The sequence below is a fragment of the Chelon labrosus genome, assembly GCF_963514085.1.
Source record: "Chelon labrosus genome assembly, chromosome: 2".
Lineage (NCBI taxonomy): Eukaryota > Metazoa > Chordata > Actinopteri > Mugiliformes > Mugilidae > Chelon > Chelon labrosus.
Window position 1 is genome coordinate 17,122,611 of NC_140338.1, and position 14,561 is coordinate 17,137,171.

The window sequence follows — 14,561 nt, forward strand, 5'->3', positions numbered from 1 at the left end:
TAGTGCAGTTTTTAATCTTGAGTGTTGAGGGGAATTTACAGAAACAACTTGGGTCACTGCTGCTTGCACCATCTGCTCTGCACCAGCAGCCAGACATGTTGACACCACCCGCCCCACAGCTCTCTGAAGACTCCTCCACATAACACTGTAATCAGCGCCACTGGCACAAGGACAAGATTAAGAAATAAAGGCTGGGGAATAGCAGAGTGACTCTAAAACACTCTGTGTCTGGCACACAGATCCTGGCCTTCAGTTTAAACAATGGGAGCCGCCAGCTGAATGAGCACATGATAATCTCAATAAAAAATATTATTAAATCGCACTGTCATCTGTTCGTCTTTCTTGATGAACTTATTCTTGTGTGTGTTTTGATTTGTTGAGCTGCCAGACCTGTTGTTTTTGTCCACACTGACGCTCTCTCCTCCCGGGACCAGCTCCTTCACTTCTGTCACCCCGTAGTTTTCCCTGGTGATCTGAGACGTGAACACAACAAACAATCAATTTTCAGTTTAAGAAAAAAGTCTGCCCACAGTACCACGGCACACATAAGTGTTCATATTCCTTTACGTAGGCACCGTACTTTATTTTAAGTCAGTTATACATGTCAGGAGTGGGAGGATCAATACCTAATAGTATTTATAGCGTTAACAGGGATCAACAGCTTTGGCTAACTATAGATCACATTCTGGGCACATAAAGACTCTTCTTAGTCGTCTAGGTCTTTTAACAGGAATTTCATCCGCTAATTAACAGCAAACAATAAAAAGAAACTACTAATGTTTGCTAATGAAAAGATACTGAAAAACTACATACAATTATGAGTTACATTTTGAGGCTATTGTTAAAGGGGACGTGACACAACCAAGCTGAAAATCTGCTGGTTTTAAAGTGTCTATAAACCTGGTTTTGGAGTGTCTCTGCTCATGTTTGGACCCAGTTTATGTTAGAAGAAGTCGGTGAGAGAGGCCTCACCACAACAAAGTTCAAAGGATCACAGTGGGATCCTCTCATTTTACACCTTAGTCTCAAGTGAACGTTCAAATGTGCAATTATTTTCGCAACAACATTATGTTGGATAAATAAACTGTACATGTTCAGCATGATTCAGGAGAAGCCAGTTCTGTACAGCAGCTAATAGTAGCTCTTCTGGTTTCCCCACTTGAACGATAAATCCAGACTACAGCCACCTGCTCACTGACAAAGAGTTATTTCCTGTCACACATTAAATAACGAAGAGTTATTTGCTTTCACACCAGCGCTGAGCGTATGAGCCAGCACATCAGGGCTGTAGTCCTGCTAAAGCAACTTTTTGTTCCAGACATAGGTTTTAGTCGCGTTTGTAAAATACTACAGTGCAGTTTTAGCTCTTTATATTGTCTTTTAATATACCAAGTAGCACGTGTAATAAAAATGAATGGTCATGGGTGATTCACTAACTCATAATTTTAGTCTTGTCTTATCAAGTTGACATAGGTCAGTTGAAAAGTTACACTTACGGCAAAGTTGAGAAGAAAAGTTTCCTCTACATCACTGCCTTCATAGTCTAAAAGATGTTGCAGACTCCTGCCGAAAAAAAGAAAGGCCGCCGCTGTTAAAAGCTGGTCATGATAGTGGGGGAAAACACACAGAAAAACAATGGGAGGAGGGGTGCAGATGTTCACATGTAAAACAGAAGACTCAGCTACCTTCAGTGGTAACAGATGTAATGATGGGAGCTTAGCTGATTGATGTAATGGTAAAATATATATTCATTTTTCATTTCAGCAATATCAGGGATAGACTTTTATTTTTCTACCATATCAATCAGCTTAATGAATTCCCCCATCATATTTAACTCTATGTTTGATTTGTAAATTGAAAACCAGGGTGCTGTGAGTGTGTTGTCTCTAGAGCAACAGGCAGCTCTACGTCCAGGGGAGTTGCGATCGCAGTCAGAGCATAATCTAAAAATCAATAGACAGCTGGGACAATTAGGCGCTACGGAAATGCTGACCGCCCCTGCTCTTAATTGAATGACGATACAGTCAATCTCAGTGCAATTACAATATCTCTTTCAGGCACTGTTGCTTTCTGTTCAGTAAAAGGTCCCCCTTTTGGACCAACACATAATGTGGACATGATCGATATAAATTATTTGCAGGAAGTACATTGTCTAGGAACAATTATGTTCGGGCGATGCTGTGATGAATGAAAATGAAAAACAATGTCCACACTTCCGAGAAAATTAAACTAACCGTGGAGCATGGGAATAGCGATAAAAACAAACATGTGTAGAAGAGAACACAACCTCTACTCTATGGACACAACAGTTACCTGGCCTCGGTGGGTGAGAGCTCTTTGAAGTCGTCCAATGTGGGTAAGACATCCAGCAGCTTCTTGTAGAGAGCCAGGGGGAAGTGGAGGTCCACCACTGTGGAGTTATAGATGGCCAGACCGCAGATGATACCAATCAGGTGAAACCAGTTCTGCTCCACAAAACACTGGAGATGCACACGAGAAAGTTATTTTAACATTCCCTCTCTTACCACTTCATGGAGGTACCAAGTATGTTTTAGTCTGGAGGAACTGTAATTATTTGTGGAGAGTCAAGGAAGATGTTGGTTTTGTGGCAGAAGTGTCACAGGATTAAAAGGGGCGTAACATTTAAAATTATACATAGTCTTACCATTTTGCCTCTAAAGGTAATTAGCCTTCAGATAGTGATCTTTATTATTGATTTAAGGTGTACTCAAAGATTTTATACACTTATATTTCACTAGTTTAAGCGAGAAATATTGCAGCTTTTACCTTTTCTACCTGACAATTGCAGCTAAGGTGCTCATAAAATAAGTCATAAATTTAATGACCCATGTCTCTCCTTCTTCCGTTCAGTTGTCACATAATATAATACACATAATATAAATCTGTTTCTACAACAACAAGGGCAGTGGGAGAAATAAAGAAAAAACTGCCTGGTAACTTACTTTATCTGAGAACCACAGCAGGTTGGACTCATTGTAATGAGTGAACATCCCGTACACAGGATCCATCAGCTCCTTTAACAGCAGCAGGAAAAACTCTTTAGTCACTCCGCCTGCGTCTACGGCCTCCTCACCGTCAAAGATCACCTGGAGGGGAGCGGGAACCAGATGAGACAAAACTGGACTAAAATTAAATTTAGTCAGAGTTTCTGTGTTGGCCTGGCTCTTACCTTGAGGGGCTTCTTGAGGTCCACGTCAGAGTACATGGTGAGCTCACGCAGAGTGTCGCTTACTAAATGGTTCCTGCGTACATGGAGCACCAGGTAAGGGTTCCTAGCAAGGTGGGGTTCCAGTGTGAGCAGCATAAAGACATTGTGTAGGTTTGCACCACTTACTGCCATCTTGGAAATGGTCACAGGAAGAGGAAACGGACAAAAAGATAATGAAACATATCACATTAATTGAGGACAGTTGAATACTTGTTGGTTTCAACAAATTAAAATGAATCCGAGCACAGACTTCGCTGTGAGTATCAGGTACCTGCATTTGCAGTTCAGCATCTGTCTGCAGCATGGTTGTCTTGGCTTGAGCGTTCAGGATGAACGGGTAGGCACATAGGTTCACTGCGGGAAAGTCACTCTGCAGAGAAAATGAGATGTATGCTCATTACACCATTAACAGTCAAATCAATCTGTGCTTGATAGGCTTGATACATCAAAATTCAATCTTTAAATCATCTACCTGCGAAGGGGATGATCCCATTTTCTAGAAATGAAAATGAGACAGAGAAAGGTTGTTTGACTTGATCTGCAATTTAAAAAGTCCCCTTAAACACTGAAGATATCAGTACTCACAATTTCAGCTTTACTCAGAAACCATTTGAGGTAGTCTTCCTGGATGTCCACCAGGCTGGAGATGTCAGGAATATAAAAGCGATTGTACTCCACATGGTGGGCCTTTAGGTTTACCTGGGCAACATGGAACAAACATCTCTGTGAGCCATAGGAACCGTTACCAAGAACTATCCTGCGTAAACATTTCCTCCTCAGACTGTGTTGAGGAACAATGAGGAAATGATGGCTTGTTTACAGGATCAGCAGGTTACGTTTGTGGATACCTTGTGGAGTTTCTCCAGCAGCTGTAGCGTGGCGACAAAATAGTTTTCATAGAACACGGGTACGAGCAGAGTCTTTCCTCCAGTTAGCATAAACACAACAATACTCTTGTACATGTCGACCATCCTGGTGAACACGCCGCCGTCCACAAAACACCACCAGTTGTCTGCAGGGACAAAAAGAAATTAAGATGTAGTAAATAACCTCAACCACACTTCAAGTTACACGATGGTTGTCGATTTCTTTTTTTAATCTGCCAGTATCTTGGAAAACTCCAAGACTGGACTAACATGGTTTGTGCTTTTGCAAATGTTTTTGTACATAGGCAGTAAATGTGAAATGGTAGGTATTTTTGTAGGTATGTAAGAGCAAAAAAATGCTTCCTAGAATTTGGAAAGAGCACGTAAAATCTCTTGAGTTTGGAGAGAGCTGAATTCTCGTGAGACCACATGGGAATTTGTTTTGCCAGGTGTAAATCTGTCCACTGCAGTGCGGACCATTTAGCATCCTGTGTGAACTACTGGCAGCTAAGGGGATACATATTTTAGGTGTGACAACAGTAACTCGTATAAATGCCTTTTATATGTACAGTATACCCCGACCAGCCACAACATTAAAACCTAATATTGTGTAGGTCTCCTTTGTGCCTCATCAGAGAATGGACATGGGCCTTCTGAGGGTGTCCTGTCCTGTGGTGTCTGGCAACAGCATGTTGTTAGTGGGGGCCTTTGGGTTGAGGGGAGGGGCCTCTGTGGATCATCCCACAGATACTTGATCAGTTTGGGATCTAGTGAATTTGGAGGCCAGGTCAACACCTTGTGCTGTTTTTTGAGTTGTTCCTAAACCAACTGTTGCCATCAAGGAGTGTCACTGCTATGGGGTGGGGGTACCTGGTCCGGTCTCGGTGGGTGGTACATGTATAAATAATATCCACACAAATGCCAGGTCCAAAAGTTTCCCAGCAGAACATTACACTGTCATAAGATGGCAATGATTGTGGCTGATGGGTGTATTTTGCTTTGCAAATACCTCTGCTGACATGCTTGCTACCTTTACATGCTCCTCAGACTGTGAATTGTTGACATTTAGAAAGTGAAAGATGCTTTGCACTTTTTTGAACTTTCCTCCTTTTTCCAAATAGTTTATAAGGAGTACGTCTCTGATTATTCTAACAAACCATCATATGGACCAGTGCCACACCTTTCCTGTTGTAATTTTTCCACAACTAAAAATATGACAGAGATTGTCCATCAGAGATGAGGAAAGGGAGATAACTGACATGGATGTGGGTGAGGACACTGGCATATTGTAAATTTCGACTTTCACAAGGTGTCACATAGTTTTGCTGCGTTTGACGAGATATATTCTATCTTATTAGCTCCCAAAGAAAATGCTGAATGACTTGTTTAATATATAAAAAAATTCTAGTGCACGTGCAGATAAGATACCCAATACTTTGCTGGGGTTGGCGTCTAGCCGGAGAATGGCCATCGCCAGGGGTATAGTGAGGCGGATGTAGTTCTTGGAGTCCTGCAGGGCAGGGTACTCAGACAAGATGAGGTAGATCCTCATGGCCTCGACATCGGGAGGGGAGCGTGGCAGCTGAGGGATCAACAGACTCTCAAAACTCTTTGTGGCCTAAACAAGAGGGAGGAGACAGATTTTAGACAGTTTTTCTTTTGATCAGCTCAAAGACACCATGTTTAATCTTATACAGAGAATTTTATTTGCACTTTTCTAATTATTACACCATATGTTTGAAAGCTAAGAGATGTATGGGATATTTTTTCAATTTCTAAACAGGCTGAATCCATCAAACAGCAAGAGGAAAATATCAGTCACTAAATTTTGGGAGAGGCTTTTAGTGGCTGGGAATGCGGCCTCGGTCTGCACACAGATTATAATTCAAGTTGGAATCAGTTACACAAACTCCAAACCTAACATTACTGAGCCAATGTTAGAGGGCATGACTCAGTCCTGCAATTTGTGCCATGGATCTGTGGCTGAACTTGATGTTCTTTCAAAACAAACACGATTTTCCCATATGACACAGATATTTTTTTTTTAGCTTGTTAGCCGGCAGCAAACACTGCTTCACACTCTTAACATTTCTCCTAACACTATGGAGAATACTATTAAAACTTAATTAAGGAGCCAAAAAGCAAGCATTAAGTTTATTTGGCTCCAGAGAACAAATCAAAAACCACTTTCTAAGATATTCATCGATTCTAATGGCTCCCAAAAATAAGAAGTTGGTGTTTTAGCTGGAAAGCAAAGAGATCCTAAATTAAATTAAAATTCCAGTTACAACTTCATATTTTTATAATTTCTTGGACACTTGCAGATATTAAATATCTCAGTATATAAATATATATTGTTACAGTCTGTGTGTTAACAAAGACCCTTCTATTTACATATCTGAAAAACACAGAGCATGCTTATTTCTGTCCACCTGAAGTCCAATAATATTCACTTTGCGTCTTGTTTTCTCCTCCCACAACTCCTGAGTCAAATCTCTGCATCTTTAGCTTCTAATTATGTTATCATTTTCACTAGTTTTGTCTGTTAGATGCAGCGCGCACATATCACTGCTGTTCATGGGAGCAGTAAAATAAAACAGAGACGATTCAGGCTGCAAAAGGTACAGACACAACTAACCGACTTTAAAAAGCTACAGGCAACACAGGCAGACTGTGACATTACCACGCATCGCCTGGGTCCAGAAAGTTTCCCTTGAACACATCACAGACTAGAGCCAACGGCCAGCTGGAACATGCATTATCTGCCTGCGTGAAAGGAAATAACTCTGGGAAACCAGAAGAGCTACAACTAGCTGAGAGGAAGAACGACCGTCGTACAGAGCTGACCTCTCCTGAATCATGACGATTAGCTGGTCTACAGTTTATTCATTCTAGCTGATCAGGTCGTTGTGAAAATATTTGTGTGTTTGAATGTTTAGATAAAGATGTAAAACAAGAAGAGCCTTCTTCAAAACTGAGTCAAAACTAAGCTTGACTGACACCAACCGTGAGGGACGTTCTGTAAAAACACAGACGCTCACTGACAGTCCCACAACAGAAACCGTCGACTTGGTGTGTCAAGGCCCGAAGACTTGAAAGAAAATCCAGGGTCAGGCCACGAATGAGTGATTGTTGCTACCACTATTCTGTCACTTTACGACAATTAACTCGCCCCATCGTCAATGTAAAGATTTTGAGTAGAGCTGACAGAGTTGAACATGTTATCAAGAAAGAAACAACTCCTGAGGGCATTCAAACAAACACGGTGTGTTTTATTGCTTCTTGAAATGGTCACATTTTAAAGAACCACATCTTTCGTGTTTCCTTTGTTTATGCAACATGTCGGACAGAGATAGGAAGAAAACGTGTTGATGGCCTTGTAAAGCGGGACACTGGGTTAAAACCGTTAACACGCACATATTTACGAATACTCAGTACCTGCTCCAGAAGTCCAGAGAAGGCCGGTTTGCTGAGGGTCTCAAACAGCATTCTGACAGAGTTCAGGTCGATGCCGGGGATCTTTGGGTTGGTTTTGAAGTGGGTATCATCACTGAGAAAGCAAACAAACATATGAATCTATGAATGATGCATTAGTGGTTACTAACAGCATAAAAATAGATAGAGCCTTGATGTAAAGTCACACGACACTTTGGATTAAACACAAATCTTTTTCCGCCCGCCGTGTGGCAGGTCAGATGTGAGTCAAGTTCACTGGAAGCTTCTATATGTAGATGTGCTAACTCTCAGTACGACATGAGCAATGCTTAGGTATACACAAAGCCTTAAGGTATTTAAGCCAATCCCTACGCAGATGTCCTCTTCACCCTGCGAGCCAGGCGCTGGAGGTACAAACTGATAAACACACCCACAGCAACAACCTCAACCAAAGCCAACTAAACCCAGAGAGCAACTGTTGACAGTGTAAGCCTTCACTTTCCAATGGCACAAGGTTTATTTAGTCATAACACATACACATCTGATCCCGTAGAGACTGTTTGCCAAACAGAAAACACTAATGCGGAGTGTGCCGTCGTCCTGTTACAAACACGGGAGCTGTGAGCAATGACACACTAAATTACGAAGAACCATGTGAGCGGTTCTCAAAAGTCCCAAATGTGGCGTAAAATGTATACACTCTGCATGTACATATCAACCAGTCTATCCCTTTGTCAAGGATCAATTGCGATAAAAACCTCGAGATAAACACATAGCGGCACAAATTCTTCCCTCTGTTGCAGTTAAACCATAGAAGAAGAAGGGTACACAACGAGGTGGCGTCACCAAAAGAGTGCCAGTCAAACGTTAAACCCGGAAAACTATTTGGGATTAGTGATGGGAATATGACATTTCTGTTAGTTTCATCCAGCTGTTTTTGTACAGGTAAATAAAAACATAACAATTAAGCAACATGGACGCAGTTATCTTAAGTTATCAAGCTAGCTGCAGCGCTATTCTGTATTAACAAAGAGTTGTTATTTAGTATTTGTAACAATTACTAGTATCTGATATTGACATTTTCAGGTGTCTTGTTTGCAAAAAGAGCTATAACTCAAAGTTATTTCATTTATAAGGAAAGAGTATTGGGCCCATTTAAATATGTTTACACTTTTGTATTAATACAGTTGATTTTCTGGTTTCAGATATGATAATCCTTTATTTTTTATTGATCTCACAGCAGCAGTAACAAATAAGTATTGAAGTGTAAAACATATTTAATTGGAGCCAATACTCTTTCTTTGTAAATTAAATAACTTGGAGTTTTAGCTCTTTTTACAAACAAGACATTTGAAAAATGCCTATAACAGATCCTGCAAATAATAACGATGCAGATAATTGTTTCATTAGTCTAGAATAGAAACAGAAACCACATCGTTTTCCAGGTTTGAAGTTTGACTGGCACTCTTTTAATGACGCCTCCTCGTCTTGTACTCTTCTTCTATGGTTTGTACTGATCCTGTGTGTAACTGCTGCTGTAACACTGTAAAATCATTAAAGAATTATCTTATCTTATCTTGAACCAGAATATCAACTGGCTGGTTGTCATTAAATGATTCACTGGTCCTGTCCTATGTTTCAAAAGTGTGAAATGTGGGTTTAGATTTCAAACAATTTTCAACAATTCAGCAGAATATTATAATAATATTCACGCAGAGGTCTGTTTTCTATACCTCCTGACCTCCACAGCTCATTCCCAGGACATGATAAGCATCTGCTGATGAGTCTGCCCTAGAAATCCATGACACCCACGTACATGCAGGTCGATGCCGTCGCACAGATCTCACTGACCAGACCGATAGCATCTTTCCCAGCCCTGACCATCCTCACATTTTTGCTGAGGTTGATGTTCACTGAGGGCAATATGCAGGGCACAGGTGAATCAGTTCACAGCACTCCTCACATGAACACGTGCATACACCCACACTGACTTTACAAGCCAGCTACTCTACGATAAAACTGCACCAATAAAATTCCTACAAATTGATTTGGATGATTTTCTTTTACTTCTCAGCTGATTTTTATTTATTTATTCATTTATTTTCTGACTTGCACTAGTTATACATGCACCAGAGTACGACGACGATCCAGTAGCACACTGCAGTCAGTTTTGACATCGAGCATGACTACAGTTTGTACCATCTGTCACCTGCCTTAACCGAGTCCAAAGATCCCGACATGTGCCGTCCTATTTTTGGCGGAACAAAGCAGAGATAAAGAGCAGGTGCGTGTACACACACACACGCACACATGCACACACCACTCCAAAATGATACTAACCTCTTTATGTGCTTGTCTATTCACCCTGTAAAAACTAAACGCTTATTCTATTCTATAACAGCAATACAGTATAGTGTAATACCTGCAGTGATGTACACATGGTCCATCGTGATCACCCTGTTTGAGATATTTTCGTTTTCTTATTGTCACTTTAAAAACACTCCATTACTGCTCTAAGTCCTGCGGCTAGTCAACGCGGAGCTCCGTCTTTACAAACACATTCAGCAGTTAAATGGTTATCATCCCTGAGATCCGGTCGCCATTCCAAAGGCATCCTTTATTAATACAGTACGCGTGAATGTGCTGTGATGTGAAACAGGGAACGACGTGTCTCGTGTGTGTGTGTGTTTTGTTACAGATGAACGTTGTTTACCTTTGGTCCAAGAAGCTGGCGTTCCAACAAGCCGTCGAGGAGAGTTGAATTATGATATCGCTGTGAACAAAAACAATACAGGGACACTATTGACGTCTAACAAAATAAACTTTAGTATGAAAATACAAGGAAAAATATGCACTACAATCTCATATAATTAAAATAAGACATTTGTATTATTGGCTTACTTAGTGACAGTAGAGTCTGTGTTGTACATCAGTTTTAACCTCCACGAGTTTAACCTTTCGTAATTGATTGGGGACAGGCTTTTGCTGATATTGATCACTCTGAAGTCTTCTGGGGCGACCGAACTCTGCGAAGACAAAGACAAACACAAACCGCCAAAATGGAGGACTGTTTACATTTCCACTCTGTGTGCCACAGGTCAGTCTGGGTTTTGTCTACTTCCTCAGTGTAGATAAAATAAATAACCTACGCCTGAGGTCCAAATATTTTGCTAGGGTGTGTGACTGTGGCTGAGTGTCTTACATCTTGATGAGTACACATTCCTGGCTAGTTGTTTGTTTGAAATACGTCCCCAACAAATGCTCCATATACACACACTTGTCAGTTCACTGGGTACAGCAGTAAAAACAAATGCACTCTGATATAACAGGCCACCACTAAATCTTGAAGGCTATGTTATTCAACATTTGTTTAAAATAACAGAGAGCTGTTGATTCAACTGTGTTTTCATTTTGTAGAACTATTGAACTGTATCGACACATGTTTCTATTATTTCGCACCACCAACTACATCTTCCCAAATGAACATCCAGTTGAATAACCACCTTTCAACATAAACTGAACATTATAACATTCATGAAACTAAGATTTACTTTATGCATATTAGAAGGCATTCATTTTCACTAGTGGCAATATACAGTAGTGTCTATGTAAGGACATGTGGAAGCTTAGACATTAACGCCACCCACTGGTGAAACACTGAACTGATTATAATTTTCAAACTTTAATATTCAATTCACATTGAAGATTTTTGTATGTGATCAATAAGAATTACGCAGCATATTTTTAGTTAAATAGCAAAGAATAAGCAAGTGTGTCTAGCTTAACTATATTAAAAAAAAGTATTTTAAACATCTTAACTTCTACACTTTCTGTCTACATGACAGATTTCTCTATACTTTTACCGAGGAGAAATGACGTAATTGCAAATTAAATGAAACAGTAAAACTGTACATGACCGTATGCTAATAAAATTTGGTATTTTCATAATTAACCTTTGAATTAACCCAGAACAGCAAAGCATTCGAGGGACTGTCGTCAATAAACAATAAAAAGCTGCCATGAAACGTGGAAATAGATTTGAGATTAACTGATGCAAAACAAGTCAGACAACATGACAATTAAAGGACATTACATACCTGCTCATTTGAGTACAATAAGAAACTATGGTCTCCTCCACAGATGATTTTGATGACCGTATATTGTTTTGATTCTAATACACAAAGGACAAAAGGGGACAGACATGAATCATAACTGATATAATAGTTTTCTATAATAGTTACATACCTTGCTTTATCTTATATTTTCAGTCAGTAATGCATTTTAAACTGCACTTTGACACCAATCTGGTTACCAATGTGTGTGCTCTGTAATTTAGCAGTGACACCATTACTGCCGCACAACGTCATAGTGACTGAGTATCTGCTGCAGGAGTAGTACATTACATGGACCACAAACTTAAAAGTGTGTTCAAATAATATGCGTTATACTTAAACACAACAAGAGCCAGAACAGAAAATGGAGAAATACATGAAGCTCACTTAACCATACTTCTAGTGATGCATTACTGTGTAATGTAATGATGTAATAATGTTTTTACAAAGGATTTTCTAAATTAACTTAGCTGATTGATGTCAAACTTAATAAATGTATAGAAATATACAGTTTACAGTTTACTGTTTACTGTAGTAACTACTGTTTACTGTAGTACTTATATATTTTTTTACTACTGGCTGCAGGTACAACAGTACATTTCACTGTGCATTGTACTATGTATAACTGTGCATGTGACAAATAAAACCTATCTATCTATCTATCTAAATGCAAATGCGGTAAAGACATTGTGGACTGTTAACCAAATAACAATAACAATAGGTTTTCCACGGTTAAAAACAACCACTCGTCCTAAACACAGGGCTGCCGGATAGCATTGGTAATTACGTTGCTCACAACAATGCCACAGATCTATTTTAATCTCTTCGACCACTGCCGCCCCTAGAGAGCTGTTTCACCATGTAAACTGTATGGTCTCAGTCCTAATGAAGTAAACACTTGTGTATTTTGGACTGATTGTTTTTTCCAAAGCTAAAGTTTTCCACTCTTTTGGAGCAACTGAGAACTGAAGGATAAAGGAAAATATACTGTGGCATTTCGCTACGCACTGTAAAAGTATATCATATATACAGTCATCTACCGGCAACATATAAGATTCTCCTGTAACTCATTCCCACTCTGTTATATTATAAGCAAACACTACAAGGTGATTTCTGCTAAATCCAAAACAAGAAACTGCTGTGGAAATAAGCCCTGTTTGGTTTGTGTAGTAGCCGCAGGCTGTTTTGCCAACAGTCTGCACAGGCTTATTTATAAACCACCCACATCAGAAGTGATGTGATGACAGTGAAACTCCATCTCACCGAGTTGCAATCAGTCTCTGATGTCAATTTGCTGAATATTTGAGGTCTGTGAATGTGACGATAAAAGATCATTTAAACAGTGGTTTCTATAATCATGTCTGCTAGTCCTGAAAGAATCACTTTTAACGCCAACATCAACCTTTAATGACCTTTAAAGACCTTGTTCCCCCATATTTCCTGTCTGCATCTTTACCACAGCTTTCAATAAAGGTTTAAATGCAAACAGGGATAACATCTAACTAATTTAAAACACGGCCATAGAGTGTGTAGACTGCTCAAGATGTTTTCTGCTTACCTTTTCTGAGGAAATGTCCTGTCAGGAAACCGGCCTTGACAGGAAATGGGCTTCTGGCGTCTCCCAGTATTCCTGTGCCAAGCTGACCGTGGCTGTTACAACCAAACGCATACACCACGCCAGAGGAAGGTACAAACGCCAACGTATGGTGCCTGGCAAAAGAAAAAAAGCATTATATACCATTATAACAATTATGTGATAAATTATTATATTTTATAGTGAGATAATAATTATATAAAAAAAGAAAATAAGGTATAACGCATTACTAAAAACTGGAAGGATAGTGGGGAACCATCGTCTTTGAGGAAGAAATGTGGTTGAAAAAAAAAATCCTGATTGTTCGTGATCGGCGATCACTTAAACATTCGGTGAAATCAAATTGAAGAAAAACAACTGTAGAACTCAGGGCTATGTTTAATAGTGAAAGTAAGAGCATTTCCACACGTACAATGTGAAGGGAACTCAAGGGATTGGGACTGAACAGCTGTGTAGCCTTAAGAAAACCACTAATCAGTGAGGCTAACTGGAAAAAAAGGCTTCAATTTGCTAGGGAGCATAAAGATTGGACTCTGGAGCAATGGAAGAAGGTCATGTGGTCTGATGAGTCCAGATTTACCCTGTTCCAGAGTGATGGGGGCATCAGGGTAAGAAGAGAGGCAGATGAAGTGATGCACCCATCATGCCTAGTGTCTACTGTACAAGCCTGTGGGGGCAGTGCTATGATCTGGGGTTGCTGCAGTTGCTCAGGTCTAGGTTCAGCAACATTATGTGTCCAAAGAAAGAGGTCAGCTGACTACCTGAATATACTGAATGACCAGGTTATTCCATCAATGGATTTTTTCTTCTTATTTTCTGGAGAGGTTCCAGTATTCTGTCCCTCTAGTAATTGGACAACATGAACATGACAACCAGAGAGCTACATCAACAGTTTTCGGACAAGAGTTTCACAAATATATCAAGGCTGTTGTATTGTTCAAACCCATCTAATTAAAATGAAAAACATAAACCCTCTAGGTTTACCGTACCTGCCACAGGTGATCTGGGAGACCTCAGTACCCATGAGCTCCAGCACTCGTCTGGGTAAAAGTTCATTATTGGTTGAGCCGTGACCCAGCTGACCCCATGAACCATCACCAAATGTAAACAAGCCGCCATCCTTTTGGAGAGACAGTACAAGTGTTGATTATTTAGTCGTCACGTGGGACAGAAACTCTTCGCATAAAATGGTTAAAACTAAGTGAAACCGAAAGAAAACAACAATGACCCCATTATCTGACACCTCACCAAACATGATTTAACATTTGAGGTTGTAAATATGTTGAGTATGTGTAAATCTCTCAGCTGGGAGGTACTGGAAAGGG

General features: G+C 40.0%; 1 protein-coding gene across 2 annotated transcripts in view; it reads right to left on the reverse strand.

Annotated features, from left to right (window-relative positions):
* herc3 (HECT and RLD domain containing E3 ubiquitin protein ligase 3) overlaps positions 1 to 14,561 on the reverse strand; it is a 28,697-nt gene that overhangs the window by 7,778 nt on the left and 6,358 nt on the right. For both annotated transcript variants that reach the window (XM_084573624.1, XM_084573625.1), the window contains 16 exons: positions 14,226 to 14,356; positions 13,201 to 13,352; positions 11,628 to 11,701; positions 10,432 to 10,556; positions 10,244 to 10,303; positions 7,534 to 7,645; positions 5,524 to 5,713; positions 4,078 to 4,241; positions 3,815 to 3,928; positions 3,702 to 3,725; positions 3,501 to 3,599; positions 3,191 to 3,361; positions 2,964 to 3,107; positions 2,314 to 2,480; positions 1,497 to 1,563; positions 391 to 473 (listed from right to left, as the gene is read on the reverse strand). In XM_084573624.1, coding sequence (XP_084429750.1) covers positions 391 to 473; positions 1,497 to 1,563; positions 2,314 to 2,480; positions 2,964 to 3,107; positions 3,191 to 3,361; positions 3,501 to 3,599; positions 3,702 to 3,725; positions 3,815 to 3,928; positions 4,078 to 4,241; positions 5,524 to 5,713; positions 7,534 to 7,645; positions 10,244 to 10,303; positions 10,432 to 10,556; positions 11,628 to 11,701; positions 13,201 to 13,352; positions 14,226 to 14,356 — 1,877 coding nt within the window. The remainder of the gene's footprint in view (positions 1 to 390; positions 474 to 1,496; positions 1,564 to 2,313; positions 2,481 to 2,963; positions 3,108 to 3,190; positions 3,362 to 3,500; positions 3,600 to 3,701; positions 3,726 to 3,814; positions 3,929 to 4,077; positions 4,242 to 5,523; positions 5,714 to 7,533; positions 7,646 to 10,243; positions 10,304 to 10,431; positions 10,557 to 11,627; positions 11,702 to 13,200; positions 13,353 to 14,225; positions 14,357 to 14,561) is intronic.